This window comes from Zerene cesonia, chromosome 25 (genome assembly GCF_012273895.1).
Source record: "Zerene cesonia ecotype Mississippi chromosome 25, Zerene_cesonia_1.1, whole genome shotgun sequence".
Taxonomy (NCBI): Eukaryota; Metazoa; Arthropoda; class Insecta; order Lepidoptera; family Pieridae; genus Zerene; species Zerene cesonia.
Genome location: NC_052126.1, coordinates 491,115 through 504,473, shown reverse-complemented (window position 1 = coordinate 504,473; position 13,359 = coordinate 491,115). Strand labels below are relative to the sequence as shown.

The 13,359-nt window shown below is 32.1% G+C and overlaps 2 protein-coding genes and 1 non-coding gene across 3 annotated transcripts in view; 2 read left to right on the top strand and 1 right to left on the bottom strand.

The window, feature by feature from the left end:
• Positions 1-8,513, top strand: LOC119836752 (juvenile hormone epoxide hydrolase-like). Its single transcript, XM_038362204.1, has 8 exons — positions 1-154; positions 3,016-3,201; positions 3,866-4,093; positions 5,369-5,533; positions 5,872-6,057; positions 6,615-6,777; positions 7,035-7,266; positions 7,629-8,513. Exons 2-8 carry the CDS (start codon positions 3,016-3,018, stop codon positions 7,849-7,851), a joined length of 1,383 nt encoding a protein of 460 aa, XP_038218132.1. The 5' UTR covers positions 1-154; the 3' UTR covers positions 7,852-8,513.
• Positions 8,514-11,043: 2,530 nt separating this feature from the next.
• Trnag-ucc lies at positions 11,044-11,115 on the top strand. Its single transcript has one exon. It is a non-coding gene; the product is annotated as a tRNA-Gly (tRNA).
• Positions 11,116-12,344: 1,229 nt separating this feature from the next.
• Positions 12,345-13,359, bottom strand: part of LOC119836735 (juvenile hormone epoxide hydrolase-like) — a 4,129-nt gene continuing 3,114 nt past the window's right edge. Inside the window, exons 7-8 of the mRNA XM_038362178.1 lie at positions 12,849-13,083; positions 12,345-12,573 (exon numbers count right to left, since the gene is read on the bottom strand). Coding sequence (XP_038218106.1) covers positions 12,345-12,573; positions 12,849-13,083 — 464 coding nt within the window. The remainder of the gene's footprint in view (positions 12,574-12,848; positions 13,084-13,359) is intronic.

Below are 13,359 nucleotides of genomic sequence, written 5' to 3'. Positions count from 1 at the left end.
ATTGCTTAAGTGAACAAATGTCTTATACACATACTGGAGTACTTCATCTTAACAAAATAAGACGCATTTAATATTCTGCATTGGGCTTTCAACAGTTTAAAAATATACAATCGTGAGGCGAGACGTGTAAATTGTTGAAGTAAACACTTTAAAGGTACAGTAATAAATAAACAATGTAACATGTATATCTACGTACGTAAAAGCGGTCCTAATTTTTTTCCCAGTTAATTCTTAAAAGTCAACCACGTGCCTGTCTAAATATACACAATTTCACAGATGAAAAAACTTGTCTAACCTATCTTCTTATATTACTTTGAGGTTATTTGAGAAAATAAATAAAGACAGGTTTATTATGAAAACTTTAAAATCTCGCTCATAATGATGAATTGAATTTGTTACAATTTAACGTTTTACTAATGCATGTATGATTATGTATCTATTAGTTTTTATCTTATCTATTTGAGCCGGTATTCAGACAAATTATAAAAAAAATATAATAGTCACTGATTACTTATTGGACTTTAGTGATTTAAAAACAAATACGCGATTTATTTACCTATTAATTTAAATCTATGCATCTTCATTTTTTGTGTTGTTCTGATACCAATCTTATGAATAATAGCATGTGAAATAGTTTACCATTATTTCAATTCTAAATAATTTTTTTTTATTATTATTAATCACATGATGACACAACAATACATACAGATTGCAAAATGATTGCAATTTAAATTGCCAGTTGTCACTCAGGTAGCTATGTCGTGTAATGCGGCTATATAAAAATGCTCAATGAAGCATCAGCAAAGTAGTCCATGTGCTACCTACAATTCAATTTGTGCGGCTTATAATCATGACAGTTGAGATAGGAAAGATAATTTAATTGAATCATAAAAAACATTATCAGTTGCTATTGAGATAAATTATGTTCTGTTTTTGAATTTTGTTTATTTTTTTTATGCACATGCTTTATAAAAAATATGGCAATTAACATTTAAAATGATATGTAACTGATAAGGATTATAATGAATAAATTGAAATGGGTTTTAATTTATTTTTTTATGTTCATTAAATAATAGTAAAGTACTTCAAAGCTAAAAGTGATATTCTTCATTTCTTTTTTTTTTATTCTGTAGATATTATTAAAATACAAAATAAACAAACAAATAATTTCTTTAACCACGCGAGCGAAGCCTAAGGGCAACAGCTGGTACAATCACTGAATTTAATAAAACAAAGTGGCTTTCTCTGTCCCTATGTCCTTATGTATGCTTAAATCTTTAAAACTACCCAACGGATTGTGGTAGGTTTTTTTTAATTGATTCAAGAGGAAGGTTTATTGAGTACTTACATCTATTAAACTACTGCGAATTAAAGCGTGCGAAGCCACGGGCAACAGCTGGTATAAATCAGTATATTTAAAGTTTGCAAGCCAATGTTACAACTAATTCATAGAGACTGATTTCAAATTAGATTTATCAATTTATGTGTCATGTTGTTAGCCTAACATATTCTCTAAGATATCTAATAATTCTGGGATGAAATTAGATTAAAATTTACCTGAAAAAAGAATCGTAAACATTGGGTCACTTAGTAACATAATTATATAGAAGTTGATTGATCATACTTGCTTATTGATACCATTGCTATTTAATTGTGTTAGCAGTGCTTTCACCATTATTAAAATATTTTTAGACGAAAACTAGTGGCGACTTCAATAATAGAACACTAATATATTTTGTAACCACGACTAAGTTCGTACAAGTAATTAATATAATAATAATATCAGTAGCGTAGCTATCATAAGGCCAGGTGGTGCAGTGCACCAGGGCCCTGGAGCTGAGGGGGCCCTCTAACCTCAGCTTTGAAAGAGGGAGGAAGGCGGAAAGAGGGGAGGAGGGCCCGATTCTTTCCCTATGCACCAGGGCCCTTGTTCCTCTAGCTACGCCACTGAATAATATGATATGTAAATAGAAGACACATTTGGTATGTTTAGTTTCACGTAATTTCGCTATTAAATCAACATAGAACAAGAATATAATTCTGAATCCAAGCGAAATAATAGCTTATAGAAAAATTTACGAAAATATCATTATATCACTCCGAAAGCTAAATTGCATCAGATAATTTTCGATCAAAAAAACATGATGCGATATAAAACTATGCCACGGCACTATATACAATCATTTAAAAAGCTGCCGTCTGAGTATAAAGAACTAATAAGTGTTCAGTTTTATACTTAATTCAATAGGTAATATATTCTTTTTAATTATCAGCGAAAAATATAAATTAAAAACATACGTGTTTTTAGGAGAAAAAGTTTCACTTTTTAAAGATTCTTTTTACTAAATTTTCACATGTTTAGTGACATTATGTTCTTTTTTAACGACATTTACTTTCAAGATGAAAAGGTATGTACAATTGCATTTAATCTTTATTGATATTAGTTGCTAGCCCCGGCTCTGACCGTTTTTCGTCTTTTTCATACCGTTAACTGGGTAATTTTTTTTTTTTTTAATTTTTTCATTTGTAACGTGGTGTCTCCTGTTATATATTGTTTTTATAAACAGACATACATATTATATGTTATTTTAAGGAAACCTACTTACGTATTTCAAATTTGGATATTTGGAGCTTTCGAGTATTCGAAAATTAAATCTTCTCTTTGTCTCATCTGCGCTCAACAATACGTATTGCGATTAAACTTACAATTATGTATTAAGTTTTTTCCCATGTATTCAACACGTGTTATTATTATTATACATATAAATCTCGATTTACAATCATAAAATCACTCTCTCAATGAAAAAACCCAATGAAAATCTTTTGCGTAGATCTAAAGATTTAAGCGTACAAAGGGACATAGGAACAGACAGAGAAGGCGACTTTGTTTAATACTATGTGGTGAAGATGTTTTTAAACCTTTTCATAGGTCATTATAACAATAACATATGACAGCATCATCACGATACGCGGAGGAAAGACTGTATACTTTGGACACTCTAAAACTTGTTACAGATGGCAAAAATGCTGTTTATAACGCTGATGGTGCTCATTATATCAGGCATAGTATGGTATGCCGCTAAAGTATTCATGCCTCAATCCCCGCCGCAACTGGACCTGGAGGAGTGGTGGGGGCCGAAGGAGTTAAAGGGGAAGCAGGATAGAAGCATTCGCCCCTTCCAAGTTAACTTCTCTTCTGAGGTAAACCATATATAAATGAAACAAACATACCTTACTTATTACACTAAAACCGTTTTGGGGGGAAAAATGGTTACAAATATAGTCATGAAAATGGCTGAAAAATTAATGATTTATATTAATTAAGTTTTTACATTGAGTACTTCTTGGAAAAATATGTTTTCTTACGGTGACTTGACGTAATCAGGATATAATGTATGACCATGGCAAAATGCAAAACGTAGTAGAAGTACCTACCTAGTAATTACCTAGTAATTTATTAAATGAAGAGTAATATTATTATTTTGTAAATTTAAATAAAATAGGCTGCTATACCGAAGATCACGTTTTTCTTTGTGCCTTGATTAAAAGACGACTGAACCAATCCCATCAAAACTATGTCTCGATCGGATACGGTACTAATTGTATCCTACCAAATCGAGCCCTTAATGTATTTCGTTCGGTGAGTGGGGGAGCCGGAGGAGTATCCTTTTCCTTACCCTTCCCAGTTCCCCTTCACTTTTCCTCATCAATCCTTTCTTTATCTCACACCGTTTAGGGTCGGCAATCCATCTGCAGAGACGTAAGGATTATGCCTTTACACCTCTGCAAATGTTCATGGTCTTACCATCAGGTAATTTGACAACTAACATATAAAAAAACTTTATAAACATTTAAATCTTTCCAGCTAGTAACAGATCTAAGGCAACGATTAAAAAACCATAGACCAGCAGTCCAGCCACTAGAAGAAGTCGGTTTTCAATATGGATTCAACAGCAAAGCTTTAGCCCCTTGGATCAAATACTGGGCGGAGGAGTATCCATTTGAAGAGAGGCAGAAATTCCTGAACAAATACCCGCAATATAAGGTCAATGTGCAGGGACTGGATATACACTTCATTAGAGTTAAACCTGAGGTAATATTTACTTTACTTATTTTATATTGTATTGTGTTGCAACTTGCAAGGCTATCGATATCTATACAGATCTCCTTGATTTAACCAATATGAGTTTATAAGACTTTTTGTTAATTGGACAAAAATGAACCTACATAGAATTATGCCATATGTTATATTACCTATATCCTGCTACAGGACAAAATTAGTGTCTAATAATTGGGCTACGTTTATAGAATTCAGTTATTTTAGCTTGATGACGATAAATCTATGCAAATATTATAAAGATGAAGAGCTTGTTTGTTTGTTCGCGCTAATCTTAAGAGCTACTGGTCCGTTTTGAAAAACGTTTTCAGTTTTAGATAGCCCATTTAATGAGGCAGGCTTTAAGCTATATATGTACAACGGGTGAAGCCGGGGCGGACCGCTAGTGTATGTATATAAATATAGCGAATACATGAATTTCTAAATAGACAATAGGAGTTTTCAACGAACTCGTTTCGTGTTTATTGTCCAGTGTATGCAATCATAATCCTTGATCTAGCGGCATGTACTATGTTTCAATACTACATGTGTTACTATACAAATAAGTAAATAACATACAAGTGTAAGTGTGTTTCAATACTACATGTGTTACTATACAAATAAGTAAATAACATACAACTCGGGTTGTCATAATAACATCTGTTTACATAATGTTATTATTAGAGACTATATGACCCATGTCACTTTATTTACTCTTAAAATATATAAATGTTAAAGAAAATTTGAATTATTCATTAATGCTCCGTTCTTATTATCTTAAAGCACAGACAATTTAATTACCATACTAGATATACAGTGTATAATAAACTTACTGTCTACCTGAATGTAATTATTTTTCTATTCGAAATGTAGTTTTCAAGGTTTTCATGTTTCAATAAAATAAGAAATTCTTCGACTTTATAATATTAGGATGATATTTTAAATTATAGGTAATCTGAGGAACAAACACTGTCATCTGTCAATTTAAATGTAACACTGCAACCCACCACCATTGTTTAGCATTATTTTTAACATAGTGACATTTAGTAGCACCTTAAGAAATAACGTAATAATTTAAACGCAATCTATGCCTTTTTAAATCCATGATATTGAATTAATGCCATCTGTGGGAGAAAAATGTTTAGAGAGTCTTATTGAATTTTCTGTTCTCTATCTCTATAGTAGGTCTAGTCTCTCGGGAATCTCTTTTAAACACTCTCACACGTTGAATCAATTAATTCATCATTTTTGTTTTTTTTTTCTTCATATCAGGTCTCGGATAAGGTGTCTGTAGTACCACTGCTTCTGATGCATGGATGGCCAGGATCTGTAAGGGAGTTCTATGAAGCTATTCCCTTGTTAACCAAACAACAAGATGGCTATGACTTTGCATTTGAAGTTATTGTACCCAGTCTCCCGGGATATGGGTTTTCTGATGTAAGATTATTTTTACTCTCAAATATCTAATTTTCTGAATAGCAGTATGTTGTCACATGTAATTTTATTCATTTGTGTGATAATGCTATAATGAAACTCACTTTTTATTCGAATATATGCCCTATATCTGACTTATTCCTCCACATATTATAAAAGTACCTACACTTTTTTTATTGTGGCCCTAAAAATCAATAACTCTAAACTCCAGTCCTCTTTATTCTCTATCTTTCATGATTAACAAATTATTTGACGAAACTTAATTCATTATGCTCACTAGAACCCAATAATCTAATGATGGAACCTTTCGGGCATAATTTCTTTTTTAATCAACATTGCAGGCCGCCGTCCGTCCAGGATTAGGACCAGCTCAGATTGGTGTCATCTTCCGAAACCTGATGAAGCAGCTCGGTTTCAAGCAGTTCTATATCCAGGGTGGGGATTGGGGCTCGGGCATCGCGGGAGCAATGACCGTACTCTTCCCTAAGGAAGTGCTGGGCTACCATTCCAATATGCTGTTCATTTCTGTGAGTAGTTATAGATAGATTAGCAGTTTTAATACATATTTTAAAGTTTTATAGTCTAGGTACACTTATCTTAATTCTTATATTTGGTGTAATAGCGTGGTGTTTATTGGAATATTCCAATACACCTTTTTCGATTTGGAATATTCTGATGCAGATATTTTGCAATTTAAAAAAAAAATCTCATGTAACCACATAAGATCAGTCATTAAACAAGGCTCTCTCTGATATAAATTATGCGTTTACGTCTTTAGATAATATCCAGTGTTTTAGTTACCTCTGATTCAAAATTCCTTTCAAACCTCTCGATAAAGCAGACGAATTAATGACTGATGTGTATGCCCCATATTCAATTGATACCGTTTACCAGCTTATAACCTTGCATAAAATTAATTGTGGGAATCAAGTACACTTCGGCATAAATAAGGCCAACTCGCAAAAGGAAAGTAACCACAGTCCCGCAGGAGTTCCGCGTTAAGTAGTACGAAGTAGTATGTATTTCGTATGATCCTCATCCGGAGATCCATATTCTTAAAAACAATAAAATGTACTACTTTCAGAATGGCTATTCCCAACTGCGTACAATTTTGGGAGCATTCATCCCATCACTTATAGTCGAACCCCACCTAGCCGAGCGCATGTATCCGCTGTCTAAGTTCTTCGCATATTTAATGGAGGAATTCGGATATTTCCACTTGCAAGCCACAAAGCCTGATACTGTTGGTAAGTGTGGTTCTTTTTAAAAACTCTTTTTAAATCATTAAAAGTGTGTGACTTTAGTTCTAGAGCCCATAACGTTTGGTTTGAACTAAAAATAATAAACAAACAAAAACAATGTGTTTTGGTACGTAATTATATGCATTATTTATAAAAAAATACAAAATTAGTTAAATATTAAAAAAAATGTATATCAAAAATTGTTCATTTGGAATGATAATGTACTGTGTAACATTCTTCTAATAAAAGACGAATCTTTCCAGGCGTCGCTTTAAGCGACTCGCCAACTGGGTTGCTAGCGTACATTCTAGAAAAGTTTTCATCCTGGACGAAATTCGAAAACCGTGCCTCACAAGATGGCGGACTTAGCAAGTTCACAAGAGAACAGCTGATCGACAATCTGATGATGTATTGGGCTAGCAACAGCGTTACTACCTCAATGCGGTTGTATTCTGAAGCTATGAGCAATAAGAATAGAGGACTGGGATTGGATAAGTAAGCTTATTTACTTAATTCGATATTCTGTCTGGAATTCAAACTTTTATAAATAGAAATCAGAAAAAGCGTGGACGTAATATCGTAGCGTATGTCTAAATCGATTAAGTAAATCACACAATTTTATTCGAAACTGTTGTCCTTTATAGAAAGAATATAGTTAAGGCTGTTAATTTATTATAAAAAAGTAAATATTAAATTTAAATAAATAGCATTTGTTTTGTATTTAATTTAAAATTTTAAATGATTTGCGTCTAATTATTATCTTACTTTGTAGTGACTATTAACTTGTATGTTAATAACTGTAAATTATCTAATATCAATAATGTAAATAACATAACTTGTTACCATTTTTATTTCAGGTACACCACAACTGTACCAACATGGGCGCTGCAAGCGAAAAACGAACTGTTCTACCAACCTCCAAACATTTTGCGCATAAAGTTCACTAACCTCCTTGGAAACACGGTATTGGACGATGGCGGCCATTTTATAGCATTTGAGCTCCCTGAAGTTTTCGTTAAGGATGTCTTCATGGCTGTACAGAAATTCAGATCCTGGCATGGCATGAAAACTGAACTTTAAATTCGTTGAAGAATATTGTAAAATGATGTATGAGTGAATTTAAATACAATAATTTGAGCTTATTTTTATTAAATTAATATAGCTAAATGTGCGTTCACTGACGATTTTATATTTGATTTTATTTTTAGATTTTATACGTGACCTGTTTATTGCATCTTTTAATCTGAAACAATAAAAAGTATGAATTTTTTATACATTATTGTAAGCAATAAGACAATATGAAATTTTTGAGAAAATGTCAAAGTTGAATGATTTGTTTTTTTTAAAACTTTATGTTTTCATAAACCCACTACTAGCCACTACTCTTGATGAATTCCACCTGTCGAATTAATAATATAAGAATTTTTTTGATGTTTTTACTGTATTATGTTTAAGTACATGTATTTCATTTATATTGGGTTTTTTACAAATTTTTAATATGAATTCTATAATTTATTATTGTGTAATGTTTTGTAGATATTTCTTATTAATCATTTTATGATGAAAAGATTATATGTACTTCATAATATACCATTATTATGTTGAAACGTGTCGAAATAGATTTAATTACTCAGAATTTTACTATAGGGATGCGGGTAAACCAAGCTTTTTGTTATGTATAAGTTATATGTATAACAAAATAATAAAAAAAAATTCTCCAATAAAAAGATTTACATATTGTTCTATATTTTGTTTCATTTTTTTATGAACTAGCCACTGTCACAGAGATTTTTTATACAAACGGTAGCTTAAAATCAATGGAGATATTAACATTGATAACTAAATATAACACAATAATCTAGATAAGCTTTTGAGAATATGTATTAACGATTATTTAATCATAAATTGAATGTTATATCTAGTGACTAATGTCTTAATCTCATGACAAGTCATTAAAGAAAGTCAAGTCATTAAAGAAATTAAACATTATGTAATAATAAATAATATGTTGAAATACCCATTGTGGTATTTCTTTATTGTTTAATAGAAAAGTGGTAAGTAGAAAAAAACAAATGACAGCAAAGTTTATTGCAATGGTATCAAGATTCATCGCAAATATTAAAGAGAAATTGAAAAGAACACACATCACCACACTAACAGGGCCCCTTATATAAACACACTCTTAATCCAATATAAATAATATCGTAAACACACGAGCGGCAACCCTATTTGTGTCCCCATGTAACGGCGCGAGGTGGCAAGCGGCAACCCGGCACGCGTGTGAACTGCTGATAACGGAAGGTTAGGGCTGTCCTAATTTGTTTTGGATAAGTGATTTTAGGGTTGGAAATCTTTTAATGAGCCAATTTATATCTATTTGTTGTGTTGAGAGTTTGATAAAATACTTCTTAGGTGTAAAGAATTCAACATTAATACTATCAATAAAGTTTATTGTGCTTTTAATTTTTATATAGAGTATAAGTGTTTGTTAATACCTACCGATTATAATCCACTTACCTCGTATTGGATTTTTAAAGCACCTATTAAGCTTATTAAAGCAATTATATTCCTACCATAAAAACATAAACCAAAACTTTAACGCAGCTCAGAAAAAAGGGAAAGAGATTAAAATGATATCGTGAAGTTTTCATTTCTTTATATTATCGCAAAGTAACGGATCAAGCAATTAACCGTGGATTAGACGCCGCATTATTTTACAAACACCGGAGAGAAGAGAGATTAGGAAGTAATTAATTTTTATCCTGTGCCTGAAAACTTTCCTTTTACACGACAAGCGATAAAAGGTTTTTATTTAGGTATGAAAAATTATTTATGGATTCATACATTTTGAATTGTATTGTAAATATTAATTGAGTAGGTAAGTAAATGTATATACGAAACTAACGACAAAACCTTTTATAGTTCATATATTTGCTGAATTAATTCATAGAATTACATACAAAATACCACCAAATAATTGAACTAAAGGTTTATGTTGTTGGTATAGTGAATCGCATAAATTGGTAGAGTATTATTTATATATTTAACGACTATCATCATCATCAACAAATATATGTTCCCACTGCTGGGACTGAAGCCTCCTATGAGGGTTTAGGCCATAATCTACGACTATAATCTTATCGAATGGAACAAAACCTACTTATCACAGTTCAAAGAGCATTTCCCGCCAGATTTAAGACTAGGTACCCATATGACAGATGAATATAAATAAGTGTATAATCTATGGACGAATAACTTTTAGGGTATTTTCGACAAATGACATGGCACGTGTCTGGTAGGCGCGATAACGCATATTTCTCTCTTTATTTGGTGGTTTTATTGGGTATGATAAAATATGTTTTAAAAAGTAATAGAATACACTAGCTGGAGTATGTGGCCTTTCTCGCTTGGGTGGTTTATGTTTTAATTTGTACGGTAATCTATCTCTACACCAAATTTTATTATTCGGATGTGATTTTACGTGGGAGAAAACGACCATCTTCAAACACTTTCCCGTTTATAATATATGTATAAAATACTTGAAACATTAGTATATTTTTAGCTTCATCGATTATTTAGAACAAACTCATAGAATACATGTATATATGTTTTTTCAAAGTTCAACATTGAAGCATTAGTTAAATAATAATATTAAATATTGTTGGAAAGTAGGATAGAAAATAGTAAAAATGTTTTATCAAACCAGAAAGTTAAGACAGATGGGTGAAAAATTACAAAATGATTGTTTTTAATATTAATTGTTTTTAATAATGAAAATCGGGTGAAAAATACAAGTGTTTCTTTCTGTGATATCACATTCTTTATTATAATTAGTTAAAAGGAAAAGAAATGCATTTTTCTTTCGCAATATTATTATTATTATTTTTTTATGTCATAGCGGGCAACTGAGCTGGTGGTAAGCGGTCACCACCGCCCATGAACATTCGCAAAGGCCTCTGCGAATGCGCTGCCCGCTTTTTTGGGGTAAGAGAAAAGGAATGGATTAACGACTGGAAAGAAGGAAGGGACTGGGACGGGTGAGGAAAAGGAATCGGGCCTCCGGCTCCCACACTCACCGTACGAAACACAGTGGCATGCCACTGTGTTTCACTATTTCACGCCAGTTTTCTGTGGGGGTGCGGTACTTCCCCGGTGCGAGCTGGCCCAATTCGTGCCGAAGCGTGCTCGACTCCCACAGTAGATACTTTTATAGACCAACTTTATAATTGTAATACAAAATATATCATTTGATATTTAGACTCTTCTTCACAAGCGTTGGTGGTGTAATGGTCAGCATAGTTGCCTTCCAAGCAGTTGATCCGGGTTCGATTCCCGGCCAACGCACACTTTTGTATTTTTTTATATATTTAGATTTTGTTTTTTTTTATTACTTTTACCAACCCTTTCATATATTTTTTATCAAAATAAACTAACAATAAAAAATAATTTATTTGAATTTTAAGTCTCAATCATGAGAAATATTAATAAAACATTATCCGATCAATGAATTGCTAATCTCAAATTAATTCAAGGCAAATATTTTTATCGTAACCGCGAGCGGCGTCGGGTCGCGTGGCCTGTGCTAATATCCTTATTGGCTGCGTGCTTTATCACAATGATAAAATATTATTTATATTACCCAACTATGCTAGAAGGAGGGTCATGTTTTTCAAATGAGTCTACAGATCAATCTCTAAGCTATATTTGTGTCATCAGGTGCCGTGAAAAATACATTAACTAAATATTACTAAATAATTAACTAAAGAATTAGGTTCGTGTAATTTCCAACAGATGCTTTTTGTATTCTCCAGAATATTCCTATAAAAATATATTTTTGACATTGCTACACAATTTCAGTAGATCACCAATTCTGCGTAAAAAAGTAGTGTCTCCCAAAAAGTCATTAAATTCAACTTATTATCTAATATCTGGTTTCTAAACATCATATTCAAAGCAAACATGGCATAATGTAAGAAAATATTTTACATTTTAATGATAGAACTAGTTTTAAATATGATTCATTTATCGTGCCTCAAAATTTTCCTACAAACATCTATAATGTTTGCATATAGTTACACAATTGCATAAAAAATCGCAATAAAGGTCTAATATAATTTATAAATTATGCTACCAATATTAAATATTACGTATTCTTATATTATCGCAAATGGTCCAAATTATAGCGAGCTATTTCAAAAGCATAATGTTGGATACATTGAATTATCCCTTCAATTCATTCGAGGTCACAATTGACGCGTGCTCGACTTTTTAATGCCCCTAATGCGGGGTGAGATTAAGTTTTATTGATATTTTCTATGGGAATATGAGTTATAATTTAGAATTCTAAAAAATCCTATTGTTTACCGTATGGCATATTAATCTATATTAAATAGTCAATTGCTTTTTTTTTAATCTTTGTTTTTGAGCTTTACTTTGATGAATCTCTTCATAAACTCAAACCCAATTTTTTTAAATAATACTTGAATGATAGTATTTAACCATTTAAATAACTTTATTTCTCATCACACAATGGAAGAAGTAAACCAACACAACCATTTTTATACAAAATTTATTTACAATTCAATCTTACTATTTTCCTTGTGCCAATTCCTGAACGAAACGATCGCTGTCAAAATGTCCTCAGCAAATATATCAGGTAATTCTCTGGCAAAGAAGTGACCCCCCACATCAAGGACGGTAATTCTTAGAAGGTTGGGATACTTTGACTTCAATATCCAGGGCGGTTCGTAAGCGAGATCATATTTCGGCTGTATTATGCTGGTTGGAACTTGAGTGGGGATTCTGAAAAAATCGATAGTCGAAAAGAGCCTGAGTTACTTCGAGAAAATGCCCTGAGTTAGAGAATATAACTATAGAGCAGGGAACTAGGCAACTAGACTATAGAGCAGTTATATGATAATTGTTTTCTTTCAAAAATGCCCGATTAAACTTCAATGAAGTTTTAAGGTAATTTATTTAAGATACATTTTATGATTAAAATAAAGCAAATGAATGGTTAACTATGGAGATTAACAAACATTTGCCGATTAAATGGAAAATATTAAAAATCAACTCACCGGTCGAGGCCCAGACTAAAGAACCGGTTATTAAGAATCTCAGCATACAGCCTCATAGATGTATTGATGCATTTGGACACCCAGTAGACCATCACGTTATCAATCAGCTTTTCCTTAGTGAAGTGTTGCGTGAGACCGCCGTCAGGTCTCGAGCGGTATTCTGCTTTAGTCCAGGTCGAGAATTTTTCTAGAATGTACGCTGCCAATCCTGATGGTGAGTCACCGACAGCTACGGCTGAACGGAGATAACATTATAACATTTACGTTTGTTTTTATACATCTATCCAAAATTGCATATTGTTTATTCCTAAATGGTATAAAGAAAAGTCGTATCCCACGTCTTTCCCTTAGATTTTTTAAAAATGCACAATGGATTTTGATCGGTTTTTTTAAATAGATAGAGTGATTCCAGAGGAAGGTTTATGTGAATTATAATATAGTTAACTACTCCGAATTTAACGCGTGCAAAGCCACGGGCAAAAGCAAGTATTAAATATAAAAAAGACAAAAG